Source organism: Toxorhynchites rutilus, chromosome 3, assembly GCF_029784135.1.
Source record: "Toxorhynchites rutilus septentrionalis strain SRP chromosome 3, ASM2978413v1, whole genome shotgun sequence".
NCBI classification, from domain to species: domain Eukaryota; kingdom Metazoa; phylum Arthropoda; class Insecta; order Diptera; family Culicidae; genus Toxorhynchites; species Toxorhynchites rutilus.
Genome location: NC_073746.1, coordinates 32,570,990 through 32,593,205, shown reverse-complemented (window position 1 = coordinate 32,593,205; position 22,216 = coordinate 32,570,990). Strand labels below are relative to the sequence as shown.

General features: G+C 40.8%; 1 protein-coding gene across 1 annotated transcript; it reads left to right on the top strand.

Annotated features, from left to right (window-relative positions):
* Positions 1 to 21,004: 21,004 nt before the first annotated feature.
* Positions 21,005 to 21,868, top strand: LOC129773000 (uncharacterized). Its single transcript, XM_055776547.1, has one exon. The coding sequence runs from the start codon at positions 21,005 to 21,007 to the stop codon at positions 21,866 to 21,868; it is 864 nt and encodes a 287-aa protein (XP_055632522.1).
* Positions 21,869 to 22,216: the final 348 nt, after the last annotated feature.

The window sequence follows — 22,216 nt, the reverse complement described above, 5'->3', positions numbered from 1 at the left end:
AATGTAAGATCTATATATATATATATATATATATATATATATATATATATATATATATATATATATATATATAATGATATATAACTATAACTATCATTGGTATCTATCTATACCAATAAAAATGTATCGACGAATGTGTTGATAAGAGGAGAACTCGAGGAAGGAATTGTCCGATTTAGGGCTGTCTTTATTCTATCATATTTTCTGTATAAAACATTTATTCCATGTAACGAACACACATGTTATTTTCAAGTGGTTGAAAAATCTTCAACGAAAATTGTATCTAAGTAAGTAAGTAAGAAAACGTTGATGTTAGAAGGTATTGATAACAAAACACAAATTTTGGGCGGGACGAAGTTTGCCGGGTCAGCTAGTGATTAAATAAAAATCTTTTAGTTCTTGATGTAGCATCGTGAATTCAGGTTTTTCAGCCTGGAACAAACGATTTAATCTATTGATCTGGGGCAAAACATACGTCGCACCGTCCGACGCGAATCCTTTCAGACGATTCATGTGAGGAATTCCGTCCTTATGAAGCTGATCAATCATTGCATTTTAAATGTTTCTATGGGGGTCTTCGTAGCCACTTGGTTACGCGTTCGCTTACCAAGCGATCGATCGTGAGTTCAAACTCAGGGCCCTCAATTGACCATCTTTGTGTTGTTATAGAATAACTACGTCCACGCAACCATCATCAGCGATGGAAATCGATCCACGGTCGAAATAAGATCGATTCATCCATACAACTGCTCTGCTCTGCAAGAAACATCGGGCTGCTGTTCTATAAATAACTCAACAATGATCAATATCAACTGTCTCCGCTGTCCGGTCTGCTGAACAATGGATGAACAGAAAGAATACCCTTACGCCTAAAAGGCTACTACTGTGTAATTTACCATAATGTAATGGAACAGAAAAAACTTAACGCCTATATGGCTACTACTAACGACTGTGTAATTTACAATTTATAGAAACATAAAAACATATGTACATGTACACGATTAAAACCCGGCTCTGTTACAGCTAAAATGCTAATGAGCCTAATAAATAAATAAATGAGATAAAAAAAAAAAAAAAAAAAAAAAATGGTTCTCAAATGGGGATCAACACTAGGGTAGGAGCCTACCTGTTGGTCTCAAATGTTCCTATCTCACGCCTCCACGAAGATCATATGACGACATTTTTAGATCGGGCGTGAACTGGAAACACACACCTGGTCTTGGCTCCGAGAACGGGTGTCGAAAGTGGCTAAGTGAGGGGGTGCGAGCGAGTCAGAGCGCTATATCTCTCCCGGGGAAGGCCTCCCGGGTCATGGAGGCCTTGCCAACCCGCTGTCTCCCGGGCAAAGGAGATACACCCAGAAAATGGAGCTACGTTCACGAAGAATACTCAGAATGCGATCGCCCGAGGAGGGTCCCCGAACTGGAGCTGGTCCTGGAACGGGCGTAAGAGCGAGCGGCCAGCGGCTGGAGGGCGATGTGCAAGAGCGGGCCACCAGCCGGGTTCAACCCGAAGAGCTACCGCCACACGGAAACAGCAGCCATCGACATCACCAACGAAACGCTGCGCCTACGAGGCGTGTTGCGACTGTCAGACGACAGTCGTCCACACTTGTGGGTACTACTAGGCGACGGATCATGTGGACACATGAAATGAATGAATTCGTGATCCGCGCCTATTACATCTGCACTGCTTTGGAGACGGACATGAGCGGTCGCCCTCGAATACTCGCAATGTTCGAGGAAGCGTATCCAGAGTTCGTCGGGAGGCTTGACCAAAACGCGATGAACGCGAGGCGTAGAGCGATTGTACGCAACAATATGCTCTCCCAAACGCAAGTCGACGAGATCAAGCAGCAGGTGCAGAGAGAACTAAGCTCCAGAACAAGCAGAGCAAGCGATGTGTCGAGACGAAGTTCAGTACGGCTGAGCAATTCATTCGCGAGTGGGGCACGCGAATCAGCACCAGTGGAGGCCACAGTACAACAACCCCCTGAGCCGGAAGATCCACAGCCAGATCAACAACTACTACGCGATCTGGTCTTCCATTACGACGAGGCGATCTCACAGTTCCGCGACACGGACCCTTTGTCGCGCCCCAGGATCCCGAAGTTGCAGCATTCCCGCAGGCTGACAAGTGCAGTAAAGCTCATGAACGAGCACGTTCTTCCGCTGCACTTGGTTGATGCTGAGAACATGGAGGAGCTGCAACTGAAAGTTTACTGTGCTGCTGTGGCGACCGCCAAAAGTTTAGGATACCGTATTAGGCCAAGAGGCGGACTGCTCCAACATCTCCGTGAAAGGCGTGAGCCTCCATGGCGAAGGAGATTGGAGCAACGGATCCTAAACAAGCGCGCCGCAATTGGAAGACTGATGGCGTACAAAAGAGGCAGCAGATCGGCGAAATTATGTCGCCAAGTTGCTGTGATCGTGCGGCCTACTGAACTTCGCCAGCTGGGAGCTCACCAGCTGACGGAAAAACTCGACACACTGGTACAGCAATTGAGCGTCCTTACAAAACGGCTGAAACGTTACTCTGACTCTGCAAAGCGCCAGGAACAAAATCGGATGTTCAGAGATAACGAGAAAGCGTTCTACGACCACATTAGCGACGAGAAGCCCGACTACCGCGAAGGTTTGCCAGATATTAGCGATGTGACGAACTTCTGGGCTGGTATTTGGGAGACCCCAGTAGAACATCGCGACGGGCAAATGTGGTTAAGACGGGAGGAGGAGAGTTGTGGTGAAATTGGAGAGATGCCAGCTATCATCGTCGGAGAGAACGATGTCCGCGAAGCCTCGCGGTACCTGAGGAACTGGGCAGCACCGGGCCCCGATGGTGTCCAGAACTTTTGGCACAAGAAGCTGACCGTCGCACATCCAAAGATAGCTGAGTGCTTCAACAAGGTGCTACGTGACCCACACAACCTTCCTGAATTCGCCACCCGTGGCGTCACCTTCCTCCTCCCGAAAGACAGCAACACATTGAACCCATCAAAGTACAGACCGATAACGTGCCTATCGAGTCTGTACAAAATACTGAGCAGCATAATTACCGCCAAAGTTTCTGCTCACTGCGAACAGCATCACATCATCGCAGAAGAGCAGAAAGGATGCAGGAAAAATACGCATGGCTGCAAAGACCAGGCCATCATCGAGGCAGCCATAGTCGGCCAGGCGGTATATAACCAGCGGAACCTAAGTATGGCCTACATCGATTACAGGAAGGCTTATGACTCCATACCTCACTCGTTTCTCGTCCGGGTATTGGAGCTCTACAAAATTGATCCCGTCGTCGTTAGGTTCCTGCAGCATGCGATGAGGCAGTGGAGTACGTCTCTGCACCTCAGTGATGGGGAAAATGTGTTGCAGTCTAGAACGCTGCAGATAAAGAGGGGGATATTCCAAGGCGACTCTTTCAGCCCGCTTTGGTTTTGTCTGGCACTGAACCCCCTCAGTAGGACGCTCAATAGAAACGGTCATGGCTATAAAATAAGGTATGGCGACGGCGCCCACGAAGAAGTGACCCATACCTTTTACATGGACGATCTCAAGGTCTACGCTGATTCACGTCAGCGTCTAGGTGTAGCTATCCGGGTTGTCGAAGACATAAGCAGGGACATCTGTATGGAGTTCGGCCTCGACAAGTGTCGCTGTGTCCACCTGCTGAAAGGACAACTTACCGAATCCGGAGGCTACGAGGTCTATGACGGCGAGTTTATAAGAGACATGGTTCGTGGCGAATCCTATAAATATCTTGGATTCCGACAGCTCACCGGGATTCGCCACTCCGACATCAAGACGGAGCTGCGAGACAAGTTCTTGAGTCGAGTGAACTGTGTCCTGAGGACTTTCCTTAACGCGGGGAACAAGGTACGCGCGATCAACACATTCGCGGTTCCCCTGCTGACCTTCAGTTTTGGTGTAGTCAAATGGAGCAAAACTAACCTAGAGGACCTTGAGAGGAGGATGAGGAAAGCATTCAAAGAGGCCGGAATGCACCATCCTCAATCGGCACTGGAGAGAGTTTCACTACCACGCAAAGAAGGGGGACTTGGAATCGTCGACATTTCTGCACTGTGTGTTGCCCAGGTACGACAACTGCGCGAGTACTTCGCAGAACGCGCCAACCAAAACGCGCTATACCGGGCTGTCTGCGCCGCCGACAGAGGATACAGCGCTCTGCACTTGGCGCAAGCGGAGTACCAACTCAACTGCAATCTGCAGACAGTGGAGGAGAAGATTGCAGCTTGGAAGCAGAAGGCAGTGCATGGTGCCCACCCCCATCAACTGGACCGGCCACACGTCGACAAGGCCGCATCTAATCTGTGGCTAACGCGTGGTGAACTCTCTTTAGTAGTAGAAGCCGACATGATAGCCATCCAGGACAGGATAATGCCGACGAGAAACTGCAGGCGGTACGTCTGGCATCAAGACGTTGATGACATTTGCCGGATGTGCCATCAACCAGGTGAAAACATAGAGCACATTATGGGAGGCTGTCCCGTTTTGGCCAACGCAGCCTACACCGAGCGCCACAACAACGTGGCCCGTATTGTTCATCGACAACTGGCGCTCCAATGTGCTCTACTGGAAGACAACGTACCAAACTACCGGTACCTGCCTGCACCTGTCCTGGAAAATGACCGTTTCAAGCTGTACTGGGATCGCACTGTTCTGACCGACCTCTCGATCCACCACAACCGGCCAGATATAATGGTTTACGACAAGAGCGACCGCAAAGTCACCATCATCGATGTCGCTATTCCACTGAACCAGAATCTGGAGGAGACCCACGGTCGCAAAATCTGCAAGTACCGACCATTGGCCGTGGAGCTCAAGGAACTGTGGGGGCTAAGGGAGGTCCCAAGAATTGTTCCAGTCGTTCTCTCTGGAACTGGAATTATCCCGAAGACACTTCTGGAAGCGCTAAAGGTGTTGAACATCGAGAAGGAATTGGCCGGCATCCAAAAGTCGGTCATCCTTAGCACCTGCGCGATTGTCCGACAATTCCTCGGTCAGGACTAAAACAGCACGAGCATGCAGATACGTGCATTCCGCAGAGCCTAGTCCCCCTTTGGCATTCAGAAGCCCGGGGGCAGGTGAAAATTCTGGCTAGGTTCGCCTAGTTAAGAAGTGAGATAAGTCTGCCAAAAAAAAAATGTTTCTATGATAAGCAGAACCAAGCGATAATGCAGCGAAGAAGTCGTCATGTATCTTATGGTTTTCTGTACAAATGTAAGAATTTTCACACATGGAAAAAATCTGTACCAATATGTACTTTTTGACAAAAATCTGAAATCTGTACCGTACAGAATCTGTACCAAAAATAACGAAAAAATCTTTACCATTCCAAATAAATCTACAGTGGGGGTAATAAGGACAGGTGGTTGATTTGTATAGTTAAATTATGAATTTCAGATTTCTGTTAATGAGAACACCTTCTACATGTTATTCTATAATATTTAAGCCACCCTATGGCAATGAATACCGATCAAAAGTGGAAAAAGAAAACAAAAACCGGAAATCATGCATGATTCCGCGTGTGGATGTAATTTTAGCTGCTTCGATATTAAGCATTTTGAGTGGTTTAATATCAAAATTGAATTCGCTGATGGTTATATTTCGGTTCGTAAGTTAACAGAGAAGCGATATTAGGTATGTACGGAAAAGTAAATTCATTTTTGAGTGGAAAATTTAAATTATTGAAATAATTGTACTGGTGGGGTAAAACGAACAGTTGCCAGTGGAAGTTAGGTGGACTGTGAAAAGTCTCTTTAATCTATTCTTAAGGAATGCTCTGCGTCTATAAATGGAAATCAAATTGCCAAATGTGGACTGTTTAGAAGCTGACTGGAACCAAAAGCAAAATAGTAGAGGGTCTGTCCGTTTATACTGCTGGAAAGCACGATATTACTTCTAGGTGGATTAAATCGATTTTTCATCAATTAACGGACATTCGTGATGAGTTCAGACGTTGGTTGAATAAAATTATTCCTCTCGTGATCGATAAACCAATACGCTTCATATATTACAAACCTGTCCATATTACCCCCACTATATGTCCATATTACCCGCATCGAATAAAAAGTTGTACTTTTCGGTCTGTTTTAATGTCAGTAAAAACATTGTAAAATACTTTTTTGTAAAATGTTTGGCCATATAGGTAGAAAAAAGTATATTGAATTGCAAGAAACTGCATCAAAGTTTTGGGAAATATGAGTTTCCAAAGATATGATTGAAGTTCTTCTTAACATGTCCGTTTTACCCCCACCTCCACCTTGAGTCAAAGTTTGAGTTTTTGAAAACTGAAAAATAACCCAAGGGGGGAGTAAAGTAAATTGGGATTTTCGAAAAAAATGATGCCAAATGTTTTCAAATTGCATGAAACGTCGAGATTTACTGTTACGAAAAAAAATTTTTTGGTCAAAAATTGCCTTTTTTGCACTTAGTCGTTTTCCATCTGAAACGTCAATTTTTTACGAAAATTTTATTTTCGAGATAACAGTAAATCTGGACGTTTCATGCGATTTTAAGACATTTGGCATCAACTTTTTTTTTGAAAACCCCAATTTTTTTGGGCGATTTGACTATTTTAAGAAAACTTGAATTTTGAGATCTGCGACAAAAGTAAATGAAGTCCGAATGAGCATTGGGTTTTTGATCGTGCAAATCAACATTTCGCTGTAAGTCCCGTATGAAAAAACGATATGACGTTTTTCATTGATACCCTAAACGACCAGAGTCCCAGAGTGTCGATTTTTGACAAAATAATATTTTCGAGATGATAGTAGATCTCGACGTTTCATGCATCAAATTTTTTTTTTCGAAAACCCCGATTTCCTTGAGTTTTCAAAAAACTCAAACTTCGACGATTGTGCGAAACTAGTAAATGAAGTCCGAATGAGCTGATGTTATGCATAGGATAGTTTTTTGAGGGAATCAACACTTTCTCGTGGGTGTGCATTATTGGTTTTATAAATAATACAGTATAATTTGCGTTTCTACATTGTTATCTGTGTTTACTGCGCCTAGTTTTATATTTTTAACTTAGTTTTCTTTATGATTTATTCTGCTAAAGCCAATGCCAATGATTTGCATACGTATCTTTTTTCAATTCATTTCATATTTATTGTTCCACTTTTTACACTCTTTACTTTTACTTATATTTACATGGTGTTCTCTTATTTGCTAGACAGAAAATTTGGTACTCGTTGCAGCTGTGAATTAACTATGTCATATCATATGAGCAGTGATGGAAAAATATCGCCTCGAGCGATCAATGAATAGTTACACCCATACCTTGCTATACGGCCGCTCTTTATACGGCATTTCGATATTACGGCCCTCTTCTATTAGTATGTACTCGTCATGTAGGTATTTTTGATTTAAGCGAAAATATTTTTTAAAATCAATTTGAATGATAAACCTTTTTACATATTTAATAAATTTGGAACCGATCCAACTGAATTCGTATGAATTCTTATTATAATAATTGATTCCATATACGGCTTTTCGCTTTGCGGCCAAGTTTCGTGGAACCTATCTAGGCCGTAAAGCGAGGTATGGGAGTATATACCACAAGTCAGATGTATTGACGTCACCAGCAAGTTTTACTCATGCTCACACATAGAGAACACTATAAACGGAGAGCTGCCAAAATCTCACAAAAGCGATATGGTAGTGGAATTATTACTGTCTGCACTCCCAAAGCTTTGCTCATACGATTGAAGGTTTATCGTGAGGGCACGCTACAAACGACTAATCTCAGCTGGCGAAGCTGGGGATCAGATATTGTTCGGACTGTTTACTACAAGGGATTGCTAAGATGGCCGCCTTTTAGTAGCCAGCATAGAAAATCATGAGCATAGAAATCATAACCTAAAATTAAAAATGAAGTGCTCCGCGCGATTCTTCAGCTGTGATTTTAATTGTAAATCGTCAAGAATGCTTCCGGATGAGTAACCAAACATCGCTTGCCAAAGGAAACTATCTAACGTAATCAAATATTAACATATATGACTCCAAACATTAAACAATACGTGAGCCCGCTAAGCGCGAGCCCTGTTCTATGCTGCTTACGCTCAATTTGCATTGGATGGGATAGGGTTGCCAGAGCCCCGGTTTACTACTGACGAACATTTATGATCTGAGCATTACATTGCTCTGATTTCAGGTACCGAAACGAGTGGCTGATGACGAGTGCGGTTTTGCTTCACACCCGTCTCCCGTCTCGCCGGCAACTCGGAGAGTCAATTTTACATTCGGTAACATTCGGGTTGTGGCAAGCTAAACTGAGCGGAGAGGCGAGATACCGAGAATCGTATACTGTAGAAACACTTGCCTCCGTGGAGCAAATTACTGCTGCGATTTGCACACAAACCGAGTGGAAAGAGTCTTTCGTTTCTTCTATCCAGATCCGTTGATGCGATCTATTAAGAAACTCTTACGATCAGCTGCCAGGATTCATATTCTCAAGCTGGAGAGAATACAATATCGTTGCTTGCGTATAGCCATGGGGTGTTTGCATTCGACACATACGATGAGTCTCGAAGTTTTGGCAGGAGTACCCCCGCTTACTCTTCGGTTCACAGAATTATCCTACAGATTTCTCATCCGTTGCAAGATCATGAATCCATTGGTAATTGATAACTTCGAAAATCTACTCCAACTGACTCCTCAGTCAAGTTTTATGTCTTTATACCATGAGTACCTTACCCATGAAGTGCACCCTTCACCAGGCATCTCCAACCAAGTTTGCTTCCCTTACTTCTGCAATTCCTCTGTCATTTTTGATCTATCCATGCGACAAAAAATCCATGGAATCCCAGATCACCTACGCTCCGATTCTATTCCGCCGATATTTTCGGCAGAATATGGGAAAGTTGGATCTGATAAAATGTTCTTTACTGACGGTTCATTCATAAACGGGTCCACTGGCTTCGGCATCTTCAATGAAAATTCCAGTGCCTCTTTCAAACTCAAAGATCCTTGTTCCGTGTATGTCGCTGAACTGGGTGCGATATATTACGCATTAGGGATCATTGAAACATTGCCCATCGACCACTATTTTATTTTTTCAGACAGTCTCAGCTCAATAGAGGCAATCCGCTCAATGAAAGTTGATAAACGCTCATCTTATTTCCTAACAAGAATAAGACAACTATTGAGTGTTTTGGTCGAAAAATTATTCAAGATTACCTTAGCATGGGTTCCCTCTCATTGCTCGATTCCGGGGAATGAGAAAGCGGACTCGCTAGCTAAGGTGGGCGCTTCAGAAGGCACTCTTTTTGAAAGGCAAATTGCTTATAATGAATTTTTCCACATTCCTCGTCAGTATACGCTCGTAAGTTGGCAGCGCATGTGGAGTGAAGATGAGTTCGGTCGTTGGTTACACACGATTATCCCTAAGGTCTCGACGAGGGCATGGTTCAAGCGATTGAATGTAGGTCGTGATTTCATTCGCGTGATATCTCGGCTTATGTCCAATCACTACAACCTAAACTGTAGCTATGGGAAACTGGCCAACAGTTTTTCAAGCTGAAATAGCTGCGATAATAGAATGCTCAAATGTCTGCCTTAAAAGAAAATATAGACATGCTAACATCTGCATATTCTCAGACAGTCAAGCGGCACTTAAAGCTCTAAACGCTTTTAAATGCTCCTCAAAAATTGTCTGGGAATGCATTCTCCTCTTACGGCAACTAAGTCGGATAAGTTCGGTACAGCTGTACTGGATTGTGGAATAGAGGGAAACGAGCGAGCAGATGAACTTGCCAGGAACGGCTCAAGCTCACCTTTCACTGGTCCAGAACCATTCTGTGGAATATCTGACTGTGTGTTGAAAGGTAAGCTGAAGAACTGGGAAGACCGGGAAGTGTTAGCCAACTGGTTGGCGGTACAACATAACCAGTCAAAAAAATTCATCACGCCTAGTATTAAAATTACTCAACAATTGCTGAGTCTTAATAAGAAAGACTTAGGCACAATCACAGGCCTTATAACAGGACACTGTCCGAGCAAATACCATCTCAAAAACATAGGTTTAGTGCAAGATGATATTTGTCGTTTTTGTAATACCGAAAGCGAAACCTCGGAACATTTGCTCTGTAATTGTGGAGCTCTAACTAGACACAGACTTCAATACCTTGATAAGGCTATTTTGGAGCCCAAGGAAATTTGGTCTGCGTCGCCGATCAGGATTATAAAATTTATCAAACAGAGTATTCCTGATTGGCACTTATCTCGCTATAGCTTTCAGTCTACTTCTTCATCAATAAGCAGTAGGTAAGCTTGAAGCGGAGTACAAAAAAATGGGATATACCACAATAGTTCAGAATAATGGACGCAGTGGTTCACATCCAACAGGGGAAAAAAAAATCGTCAGCAAAGAAGTAGTAATGTGTTGTGTGTGCGTAGTAGAATGAAGTGCACGTAAAAATATTCCGTCTCGGTACAAACAGTGAAACAAGCTATTTTTCCCAACTGTAAAATCGCCGAATGCTGACCAATTCACCGATTTAGTGTACCAATTCGTGTCGTGTCGTTTCATGCAAATATATACGGTAGTTACCGTGTAAAAGATCATTTTCTTTATTTGTGCAACCGCAGAACGACAATTGTGTGGGGTACAAAGAGACAAAGATTCGAACAGTTATCTAAGTTGTGTGCGCCATCGATACCAACATGACTGAAAAAGATAGTCAAATGCGTCTACGGAGTGACCTAGCACGATCTGGTGGTAGGAGTACTGAAGCCGATATGACTGTAGCAGACCTTGCCAATCTTATGCAATCACAACTAGCCAGTTATCAACGTACAGTGAAGGAAGACTTCAAAAAGCTCGGAGATTCCCTGTCGTCGCTTACAACACAGATGAGCAAATTGCGAAAAGAAATTACTTCGGATATTGAGAAGCTGCGAGATGAGAACAACCGCACATTTGACAAGTTAACTTCGTCAATCGATGCCGCAAAGAAGGAAACATCGCTGGCATTGGATAGATCTGCTCGAATAAACGATCTTGTGGTGAGCGGAGTCCCGTATGTGGACGGAGAAAACTTGTTATCATATTTTCACACATGGTGCAAAACGTTCGGCTATACTGAGACAAATTATCCGCTCGTCGATATCCGTAGACTCTTCAAGGGAATGCTAACGGCTGGAAGCGTGTATACGATCCTGATACAATTTGCCATCACTGTCCAGCGTAACGACTTCTACTCTCGGTATCTTCGCTCACGTTCACTGTCGCTCTCTGATATCGGTTTTTCGGTTGCCAAACGAATATATATCAACGAAAATTTGGGACCCAACGTCAGAAAACTACGATCCAAGGCACTACAACTGAAGAAGGATGGGAGGCTGCGAGGAGTATTTACACGGAATGGTATCCTATTTGTGAAGAGAACTGGCGATGAGAAAGAGATCGTCATATCTACGGACGATGATTTTCATCTATCGTGAAACCCTTCCTAATGAATTATTGTTTATCCTTCTTTCCTTCCCTCTCTTCCATGATTCCCCTCCTGAAAGTCGGTTCGCGTTGCTGCTGTTGCTGCCAAATGATATTCTGCTGCTGTGTGAGATCTGTTGACTGTTCCTGTATACGGCGATCCATATATTTCTTGTTTCTGTTTGTGCCAAAAAAATATGATGTTGATGCTTTTTCTAGGATGTTTGTTATAATGAAGAATGTAGATTTTTACGAAATGCTCTTTTATTATCCTCCTTTGATAGCTAAGTCCTTCTATTTATCCAATGGCTAATAATTCCAATTCTAACACCTCGACAAACTGGTGCATTCCAGGTACTGTGATGAAATCTGCGTTAATTAAAAATAAGCTCTCTGTATGCTGTGTGAATTGTCAAAGTATTTGTGCTCGTGCGCTTTGCAAGATTGAGGAATTGCGTCTGATTGTTAAAATAAGTAATGTTGATATACTGTGTGTTAGTGAAACGTGGTTGAATGAGAATATTGACAATTCTATTATATCCATTGATGGATATAATATTGTTCGACATGACAGAGTAGGTCGTTTGGGAGGTGGTGTATTAATTTACATAAAAAATGGTATAACCTGCAATTTGATCATGAAGTCCAATAATCAATTCAGAGTGACTAATACTGAATTTATCACAATTGAAGTACTTCTGGAAAACGAAAAAATACTACTGACTGCGCTTTACAACCCACCAGAAATAGAATGCAATGAATCACTTGAACATTTGTTATTGACATATGGAAGTTTATACAACTTTATTTATTTCCTTGGTGATTTTAACACTAATCTCTTAGTAAACTCACCGAAGTCGGATAGGTTACGTAACGTGCTATCTACTCATTCGGTACAATGCTTGGGAAGCGAGCCAACGTTTTTTCATAGGAACGGTGCATCACTGTTGGACTTGATTTTGACCAACGATGCTTCTAAAGTTTTGAGATTCAACCAGATAGAAGTTCCTGTGCTGTCCAACCACGATCTTGTATTTGCATCTCTTGATTTTAATCATAATTTATGTCCAAGGAACATTCAGTTCCGTGAATATAATGCCATATTGATAAATGTTTTTCACTCAGCAGAATGGAGTTATTTTTACAACACATATAACTCCAACCAAAAATTGGAGTTTTTCAATAATTTGTTAACGGATTTACACGATATGTTCGTCCCTATTCGTACAATCTACTCTAAGAAGAAGGTCAATCCTTGGTTCAATTCTACCATAAGTAGAGAAATTGTTAATCGTGATTTGTTATATAAGAGATGGAAACATCTTAAAAACCCCAATGCTCTTCTTGATTTTAAAAGAGCACGAAACAACGTAAATGAGCTCATACGATCTGCCAAACGAAACTATTTTTCAGCCAGGCTAAACACGAGTTTGCAAACAAAAGAATTATGGAAAAATGTCAAGAAGCTAGGAATTAAAACACCGGAGACAAAAACTGTCATTAAGTTCACTGCTGATGAAATCAATCACTCTTTTTGCAGAAATTTTACTGATAATCACACAATAATTCATAATTCTAATGAATCAACGTATGTGGAGCGTGAATCTTTTTACTTTGATAGTATCAACCAAGAAGACGTTATTTATGCCATGAATGCAATCAAATCAAATGCTCTTGGGCTAGATATGTTGCCATTAAAATTTTTGAAGGTTATTTGTCCGATATTAATTGAACCAATAACGCACCTATTCAACCACATAGTTACTACGAGCGTTTTTCCAGATGCTTGGAAAAAAACCAAAGTTATACCCATAAAGAAAAAAACCCATTTGAGCTCATTGGACAACTTGAGACCTATCAGTATCCTTTGTGCATTATCAAAGGTGTTCGAAAAAATAATCAAAATTAATATAAGTAATTATATAAAAAGATATGACCTGTTAAGTCCATTTCAGTCCGGCTATCGAGCGAAACACAGTACAAAAACAGCAATGCTCAAAGTATTTGATGATATTGGAGTCGTGATTGACAACGGAAGGCCAGTAGTCCTAGTTCTTTTAGATTTTTCCAAAGCGTTTGACACCGTTTCTCATGAAATACTGTGCTAAAAATTAAAAACGAATTTCACATTTTCAGATCATGCAGTTAACCTAATTAAATCGTATCTGTGTTCAAGATCGCAGGTGGTTTTCAATAATGGAGTTTTTTCGTCATTTCTTTCCATAACATCAGGAGTTCCTCAGGGCTCAATATTAGGACCCATTTTATTCTCCTTATACATAAATGACCTCCCTTGTGTAATTCAAAATTGCGAAATCCACCTCTTCGCCGATGATGCGCAAATATATTACAATTGTTTAGGAAAATGTGCAATTAAAATATCTCAGGAAATTAATGAAGACATAGTGAGAATTTATGAATGGGCGTGCAAAAATAAACTAGCACTGAATGCTAATAAAACAAATGCAATTTTTATTGGTGGTTCTTTAAACGATTCACTTAAACCGGTTTTGTTGTTGAACAATGAGATTGTTCAATTCGTCGACAGCGCAATCAGTTTAGGTATACGTATCGAATCAAACTTCGAATGGGACAATCATGTAATGTCACAATGTGGAAAAATATATGCCTGTTTGCGAACTCTTTCCAGAACTTCTTCATTCTTATCCACTGCTACAAAACTGATGCTATTTAAAAGTTTAATTCTCCCGTATTTTATAGCATGCGATTTTTTACTTGACTCTATTTATGTGGCTACCTTCAATAAATTAAAGGTCGCCTTAAACTCATGTATACGCTACGTTTTTAATTTAAGTCGGTATTCTAGCGTTTCACATCTGCAGCATATACTTATTGGATGTCGATTAATACATTTCAGCAAACTTCGTTGTTGCTTTCTTTTGCATAACATCGCGAGTACAAAACAACCGAATTATTTGCACAAATTATGAGGAGCAATCGTTACAAAAAATACATATTACCGCGGTATCGTACAACCAAGTACGGGAACTCATTTTTTGTTCGAGGTGTCGTACATTGGAATTCATTACCTGTATATCTTTCCAATCAAAAATCATTCTTAGCTTTCAAACGAGGATGTAAAGAGTATTTCAGTTAAGTTAGTATATTTGTGTATTGTAAAGAGCATTTTTTGATAAGAAATTTTTAATATTTTGTATAACTTAAAACTCGTAAATCCAAATTGATAAATGGCACTTTCTACTAGGAACAACTCAATGTAACATAAAAAAGACTTGGTCTTACGTTGCAAAATAAGAATAAATATGAAATAAAATAAATAAATAAAAAATAAATAAATAATTAGCTCCATTCACCATTAGTCCAACCGCAGTGGAAATATCATATAACGCTTCAGAACACATCCTTGAGACACGCCAAACGGATTTGACTGGCAGGCTTAGGGTTTTCCGTTGATGATGACTTGGAAGTTACTTGGTCGTTATTTCAATAAAGATTTGAGAAGCTTAAGTATGTACGGAGGACATTCAGCCACTTTCATCTGAAGAATTGCATCCTGCCAGATGGAATCGTTGGATTTCTCGGCATCTAGAAGTACCATTGCAGCAAATTTTCCTTGGCTAAAATGGAGCTTGATGTTGTTACTACGTTTTTGTATGTATGTGAAAATTCAAATTGAGACTCAAGCTTATCTCGTACATGTACCTCCTATAATGATTTAAACAAATGTGGACGAAAAAAATGCATGCATTTATCCCATTTAGCATGATATATGCGAGTGACTACTTTACCTTCACGCCAACAAAAAAGTTCGAATTTTCAACTTTTTTTTAATGATGAAAAATGCACAATTTTCAATTAAATAAGTAAACGCCAACAAAAAAGTTCGAATTTTTACCTTTTTTTATGTTGAAAAATGTACCATTTTAAATTTTTATAGTAAAAGCTGTTTGTTTTCTTGAACAACAATAAGTTGAGCTACAATATTCTTTGAAAAACGGAGATTGAAACGGTATGTGGACGCTGGAATCAGACATATTCCTTAGGGTGACCACTATGCCTACACTTCCCCTAGTTCAAAGCAATTGACTATAGCAATGCACTTCGATAATTGCGTCTAGGTCTAGCTGCGTCTTTCGATTGAAAATCCAAAAGTTTTCTTGTGTTAATTTTTTGTAACCAACACAGAGAAGCGAATTGCTATTGGATCAACTGTTATCCCCATGATGAGATCTGCAATTGATCATTTCCACTCATGTTAACCCCATCGCAAGGTGCTTGCTCGTCTCTAATCGTTCAAAACCACTACCAACCATCGTATAGATAAACGGGCAATTATTAACAATATAAATTAATCACCATTGCCTCCGGAGGCACACAGCGACAGAAATTTATATAATCTGAACAAAAAATAGAAACGGGCGCGAAGTTCAATTCAGTCCGGACCTAATCACGATCGATCTTCCTGTTTCCCCCGGGTCGAGCGGGAACGGATAATAAATGTCAATCAATATTTGACTAATGAGGACATTAAGTCTCTGTGAGCTGTTTCCAGACGTTGTTCTGGAGCTGATGTGTGGAGTGTGAACTTTGGCTTCAGCAATTTGCCCGATCGAAGTGTGTCGGCCATAAATCATATCTCGTGGGCTTTGGACGTTAAAAGAAGGGAAATTGACGGCCAATGACGTAGTGATTTACATGGTCTTTCTCCGGGTTGGGGTGAGCTAGCCCACTAGCGATGGTCATCAAATAGTTTGATCGATATGATCTATCCCGATTGACATTCGGACAAATTGGTTACGCTTCGCGAAGCACCCTCAGCCCACTTAATGTTAGAATGATGGATGAGATTGCGGGGGAAACAGGCATCCGATGTGGGAGATTTACAAGAACTCTAATTGATTCAAAACAGTGCCCGATTAATCGCGGCCGTGCGAAATGGATCGAGGAAAAAACTTCAAAATCGTTATAAATTCATTATCCACCCTTTGGGGCCTTCGATTGGAACGAATCGTCCACTCGGGAAGGCGAGATGGGAACGGATTGGTTGTGGAAAATATAAACAGAATTAAAAGATGTTACGAGTAAGATAAACTTATTAAATAGCGAGAAAGCACCGGGGGCTTTATTATGATGTTTTCGCTCCGGCTTGGCTGTGTGTAGCTTTTTGCATTGAGTGAGCTACCCACGGTTTCTAAGCAAATGAGGCGCGAAGGTAGAAAACCTATTCAAAAGAAGGAAAAAACAGTGGGGCTTAGAAATGTAATAAAAACTAAAATAACCAAGAGAGCCAGCGGAGCAATTTATGCACCTAAGCAGGAAGGTATCAACGCCCATCGCTGCGTTGATCTCTTTCTTCTGTTCCTTCTTTACCTTCACCGCCTCCACCGGCGCAAGATTCATTTTACGATTCCTTTATACCTGGCGCGCTGTGAATTTTGCTCCGATAATATTTCAATCTAATAATTATACACGGTATGTCAGCCATATTGGAAGCGAATAACTTAACTAACAGCGGGGTCAGGCCGAGGGAAGGCGCGCAGGATTTTAAGCTGAATCATAAAAAGTAAATTAGAAACGGGAAAGAGAAAAGAAGCGCGAATGGATGAATAACCCACCAGCCATAATGCGTTGGTCATTCTCTCATTTGTGGGTTTGATATAAGATATGAGGAACAACGGAATGGCGAAAGTAAGCCGAAAAAGATGTTGATGATGATGGCGTAGTTGAGCGAGGCGTTTGTGCACCGGGAGAGAAAAGAGGTCGTTTGTGGCGTTGAACGTCATGGGAATGTCCGATGAAATTAGGAGGGATCTAAAATGAGCGGGATTGAATCAACTATACTTTTGGTGGAATCATGGAACACTGATGATGTTTCCTAGAGATCTTAAATGGATACCAAAACATCGGTTGTAATGATATGCACATTTTTTTCATTTGCAATCTGGATGCAGTGTCCTTGTTCAGCTCAGCAGCTCGTAACGGTAAAGTTGACATTCGATTAAATCATGAATATCATTATCTATGAAAATGTAATTCTAATCACTCCGTTGAAGTTCAATTATTGTTATATAACCGAGCTGTTCCACCGCAAATAACAATGTTTTTATAGAATTTATTTTTGTATTTTTTGAATCAGCTAAAATTTTGCAGACACATTCGTTATGACTAAAAAGAATAATTTCAAGCATCGGTTTTCCATTTCGACTCTAGCCTTACTTTTGAGAAAGCCCTAAGCAAAGATAGCTTTAACATTTTCAAAATGTTTTAGGGTAATAAAGAGGGCTATGTAGAGAAAGTATGCACTGCTAAAAAAAAGTTTAATTTTTATTTTGCTTCAAAAATAAACTTTAAACTCTATTTTTTCAAATAAAATGTTTTTGATTAGAAGAAGCAAATGAAGTTTATTGTACAGTGCACCAAACTGGAAAAATAATGGACAAAAAAAATTTTTTTTTTCAAATAGTTGGACTTTTGAAAATTTTTGAAATGTTTGCTATGATTGTTTTCAGACTCAACTTAATGAAAAAGCATAATTAGCAGTCAACAAGGTGTGCGGCAAAATTTTGCTAATACAGTCATACCTCAATATAAGGCAACCTCGATACAAACGTAACATCTTGAAATGTTTTAGGATTGAAAATAAATAATACAGAAATTGTTTTTCGAGTATAAATTATTTCGAACAAATTTTTCTAGTAAGTTTCCAAACAAATAGGTACCGTAAAATTGGGTAGCACTGATTTTTTTTCCTCAATGTTTTGTCAATATAACCCAAGAATATTATGTTCCATATTTACAAAACATGTACTGCCCTTGTTGAAGCGGAAAGAAATAACACCTTTTTTTGAACATTTGAACTTATTAAAATATTTTTTTCACGTCCAGTTTCCATTTTGAATCCCAATCTGGATAACGAAATAATTCAATAAAGTTGAATTAATTTAGTTCTGGAAACTTTCGACGCATTTCGATACATGGTTGAATTTGTACTGAATGGACATTTTACTAACGTGAACAATGACGCCGATCGGTTGAATACTGTCCGAGAGTATTGTCCAGGAAATATACAATACTAACAGTATCCAGATTACGATGGTTACCCTGAGCATTTATCTGATTGAAGCTCTACAGTATCACTGCAAGCAGTTCTTAACAGTCAAGAAGTTCTGCACATACTGTTCTATTTGTCATTGTGAGTTTATCTGAACATTCTTCTTCTTTTGTGAGTATCAGGAAGAGGACATTCTCTAGAACATAGAAAATCACCACGTAAGGAGGTAAAAAGCAAAGGCGTGCTTGTTTACTATTGTCAGATAAGGTTAAAATTATTCAAGAGCTTGAGAAAGGTGTGCAAGTGAGCGACATAATTAAAAAGTACAGAGTACAGAGATTCTTCTTCCACAATTTATGGCATTAAATATGCCAAGAACAGCAAATTTAACGAAGTTCAGAGAACGGCAAGGAACTCTCAGTCAGTCGTATAATGAAAATATACTTTCTTGGGGTACATATCACGGATCACTTACAGCTAAACGCAAGCGCTTCAAGGAACCTCGACACCCGAAAGTGGATGAAGCTCTCTTCATTTGGTTTTTGCAGAAACGGTAGCTGCACATCCCAGTTAGTCAAGAAATGCTACAAATGCAGGCAAAAGAATTCTTCAATCAAATTGAAACATTTTTGTTCGGTAGCCGTTGTTACTATGAAAAAATCATTAAAAGACAAGGTATTCTTTTGCTGAAACTCAATGGTGAAAAGTTGTCTAGCAATGTGACCATCATTGACCATCTTACTTCGCTACCGAAATTCGCAATAAAAATTTGTCTCCATGTCAGATTTTTAATGCGGACGAAAGTGGGTTGTTTTGGGCGCTGGTTTTGGGCGCTGAAAAACGTCAAATAACTGCAAGAATATTTACTACAGGGCATCCAAAAACGTTCGGATGATTAAATCCCTATTCAAAGAATGGAGCTTTCGGCCAATCTGTACCCCAAGTCTCCAGCTTCCTTAAAGCATCAGGGTTTCCAATAACAGCAGCTTCAGGAGAGATGAGTTGAAAACTGAAGATGGATCGATTTATGCTACGTACTTATCACCTAACACTACTGCAGTGATCCAACCCATGGATCAAAAGATCATACAAATGATTAAGACTCGGTACAAAAACCTTATGATGCGCGAGGTACAAGCACGGGAATGGGAATTTGAAAAAATCGTTAAGAAAATAAATATCAAGGATGCAATGTATTAGGTGGCTCAAGCATGGGAATTAGTTTCCGCAGATAAAAAAGTCGTGGACCTTGCACTACAATCCTAATGAAATCGAGGACGAGGATGATTTACCACTATCTTTGCTAAGAGAAAAGCTGATGAATGTTGCGGAGGGGATTGAAACAACAGATATCATTGACGAGTTCAAATCTTTGCAGGCATTCTTAACCTTACTCAAGATTAGGACAACTATTATGCTGGAAAAGACTCTACTCAGCCAACAGTGGATGTTACATCACAGTCTGTGAGTTTTGGAGGGGATGATGAGTGCTCTTATGTATCAGAAGAGTTTGCGTTGAATAGTTTTGATATGGTCATCAGGTGTGCAGAGGAGAACGGTTGGGAGCTCGATACACAATTTTTATTGCGTCAAATGCACTCGAAATTTGTTGACAAATTAGTGAACACTTAAAATTGAATAATTTCAGGAAATATCTTTAACGATTCATGTTACTTTTACTTGAATTTATTTCATTATTTTCTAATCAAAATGAACTTTTGAAAAACCAATGTACGGTTTGTTTTATAACAAAGTATGCATCTGCAAAATTTGATTCAAATCAACCGAATTCAATTCAAATGGAATCACTCTACCACAGATTTCACTGAGCGTTGGCCGGATGGGACCCCGATTCTATCTGTTCATCACTACAACTCAAAACGGTTCGATTTTCAAAGACCTTTTGTTCAGCCATTCCATGCCAAACCGATGAAGTTGTTTCTTCGATTTTCGTAAAAAGGTGTTAGTTTTGCTCCCTATCGCAAAATATCAGACCCTTTTTTATTTTTTATCTCAAAATAGATGACATTCCAACGAAATTATCAATTTAATTGGTATTGGTTAGTTTGCATAATGGTTCACGAAAGCATGCAATAGAAGTGTGTGAGGCTGAAAGCATATATAATATTGGATACCTTCAAATGCTAACAATTATTCACTGCTACGATCTAGTATATCTCTTGCAACACTTCTTTTTGTGTACAAGTGAAATTTTATGTCGTGTTTTTTTCCGTTGTTTATCATGTTTTTTAAAGCCTTTAATCTTGTTTTCGTGTTATCATTGTTTATTAGTGTACTGTTGTGGAATCTGTTCGTTTGTATACCGATTTTTTTTGTCGTGGCTAATATTACGGTTCGCGAGTGTTGTGCCTTTTTGACGCAAAACAACAAAGCCGTACTGCTCTCCACGGCTAATAGAGAAGCACTTAAAAACTTCTTCAATTGCACGCTACATCGTCTTCTTGCATCCAACCGACTTGCCCTTGTATCGTATTGCCTACCCAAAGGCGCATCATCATGACGAAAAACTGCGCAAAGTGCTGCAATGCAATTACGGGCATCGATTACGTCGTCTGCCGCGGCTATTGTGATGCAGCTTTTCATATGAATGCATGTTCTGGTGTATCTCGCGCGCTGCAGTCGTACTTTACATCCAACAGAAACAATCTTTTCTGGATGTGTGACCAATGCGCAGAGCTATTCGAAAACTCGCATTTTCGTGTTATCTCACGTCAGGCCGATGAAACATCTCCTCTCCGCACGCTTACGACGGCGATCTCTGAGCTACGCACCGAAATAAAGCAAATGCACTCTAAACCTGTAGACCATTTTTCACCCGCTACAAGCGTACGCTGGCCAGCGCTTGAACAGCGCAGAGCTGCAAAACGACCTCGTGAGATCGAACCCACTATGCGTGCTGAGAGTTGCCAAGTAGGGAGCAAAAAGCCGATGGCAAATGTTGTTTCAGTGCCTATTTGTAGCTATGATACCGATCGGAGGTTCTGGCTGTATTTATCAAGAATTCGTCCTGACGTCACCACGGAATCGGTATCTGCCATGGTCAAAGCCAATCTCGGGATTAAGGATGATATTTCTGTGGCGAAGCTCATCCCAAAAGGTAGAGAGTTGGATTCCCTCACTTTCTTATCCTTCAAAATTGGGCTCGACCAATCATTGAGGGAAAAAGCACTAGATCCATCAACATGGCCTGAAGGGTTGCTTTTTCGGGAATTCGAAGATTATGCCGTACAAAAATTTCGAGCTCCACCGAAGTTCAAAAAGCCTACTACACCGTTGCTACCACCAGAGACTATATCCCCTCCAATCGTGCCTATTTTGGATTTGAATTTGATTCCTCCAGCCCGGGACGCACCAGTTTAAGCCGTTCGGAAGGCCCCTATCCCCCTATCACAGTCGTGTCCCACCAGTCATCGGCCAGCAGTCGTCCCGGACCTGTGTTTAGACATGGGAATGGGGTCTTCCAGCACATTAGCACAGGCGAGTACAACCCTTCAAAAATCAAATTCCTACCTACCCTTCGTCACGTTTCTAGTCACATCTCGTCACCAAGAATGACAATGTCATATAGTCGTCGTTCATCTGGTCGTCTATGGTTACTTCCAACGGAATGTACGCAAAACAGCATAATGGAAGCTCCCACGCCACCCGGCACAGTCGAGCACCGCTCTCGTCGCTCCGCTGACTTTTCCTGCCATCCAAGACATTCCG

Bases quoted from the DNA above. Each gene is read 5' to 3' on its own strand.
- LOC129773000 (XM_055776547.1), top strand. From the start codon at position 21,005: ATGACGAAAAACTGCGCAAAGTGCTGCAATGCAATTACGGGCATCGAT.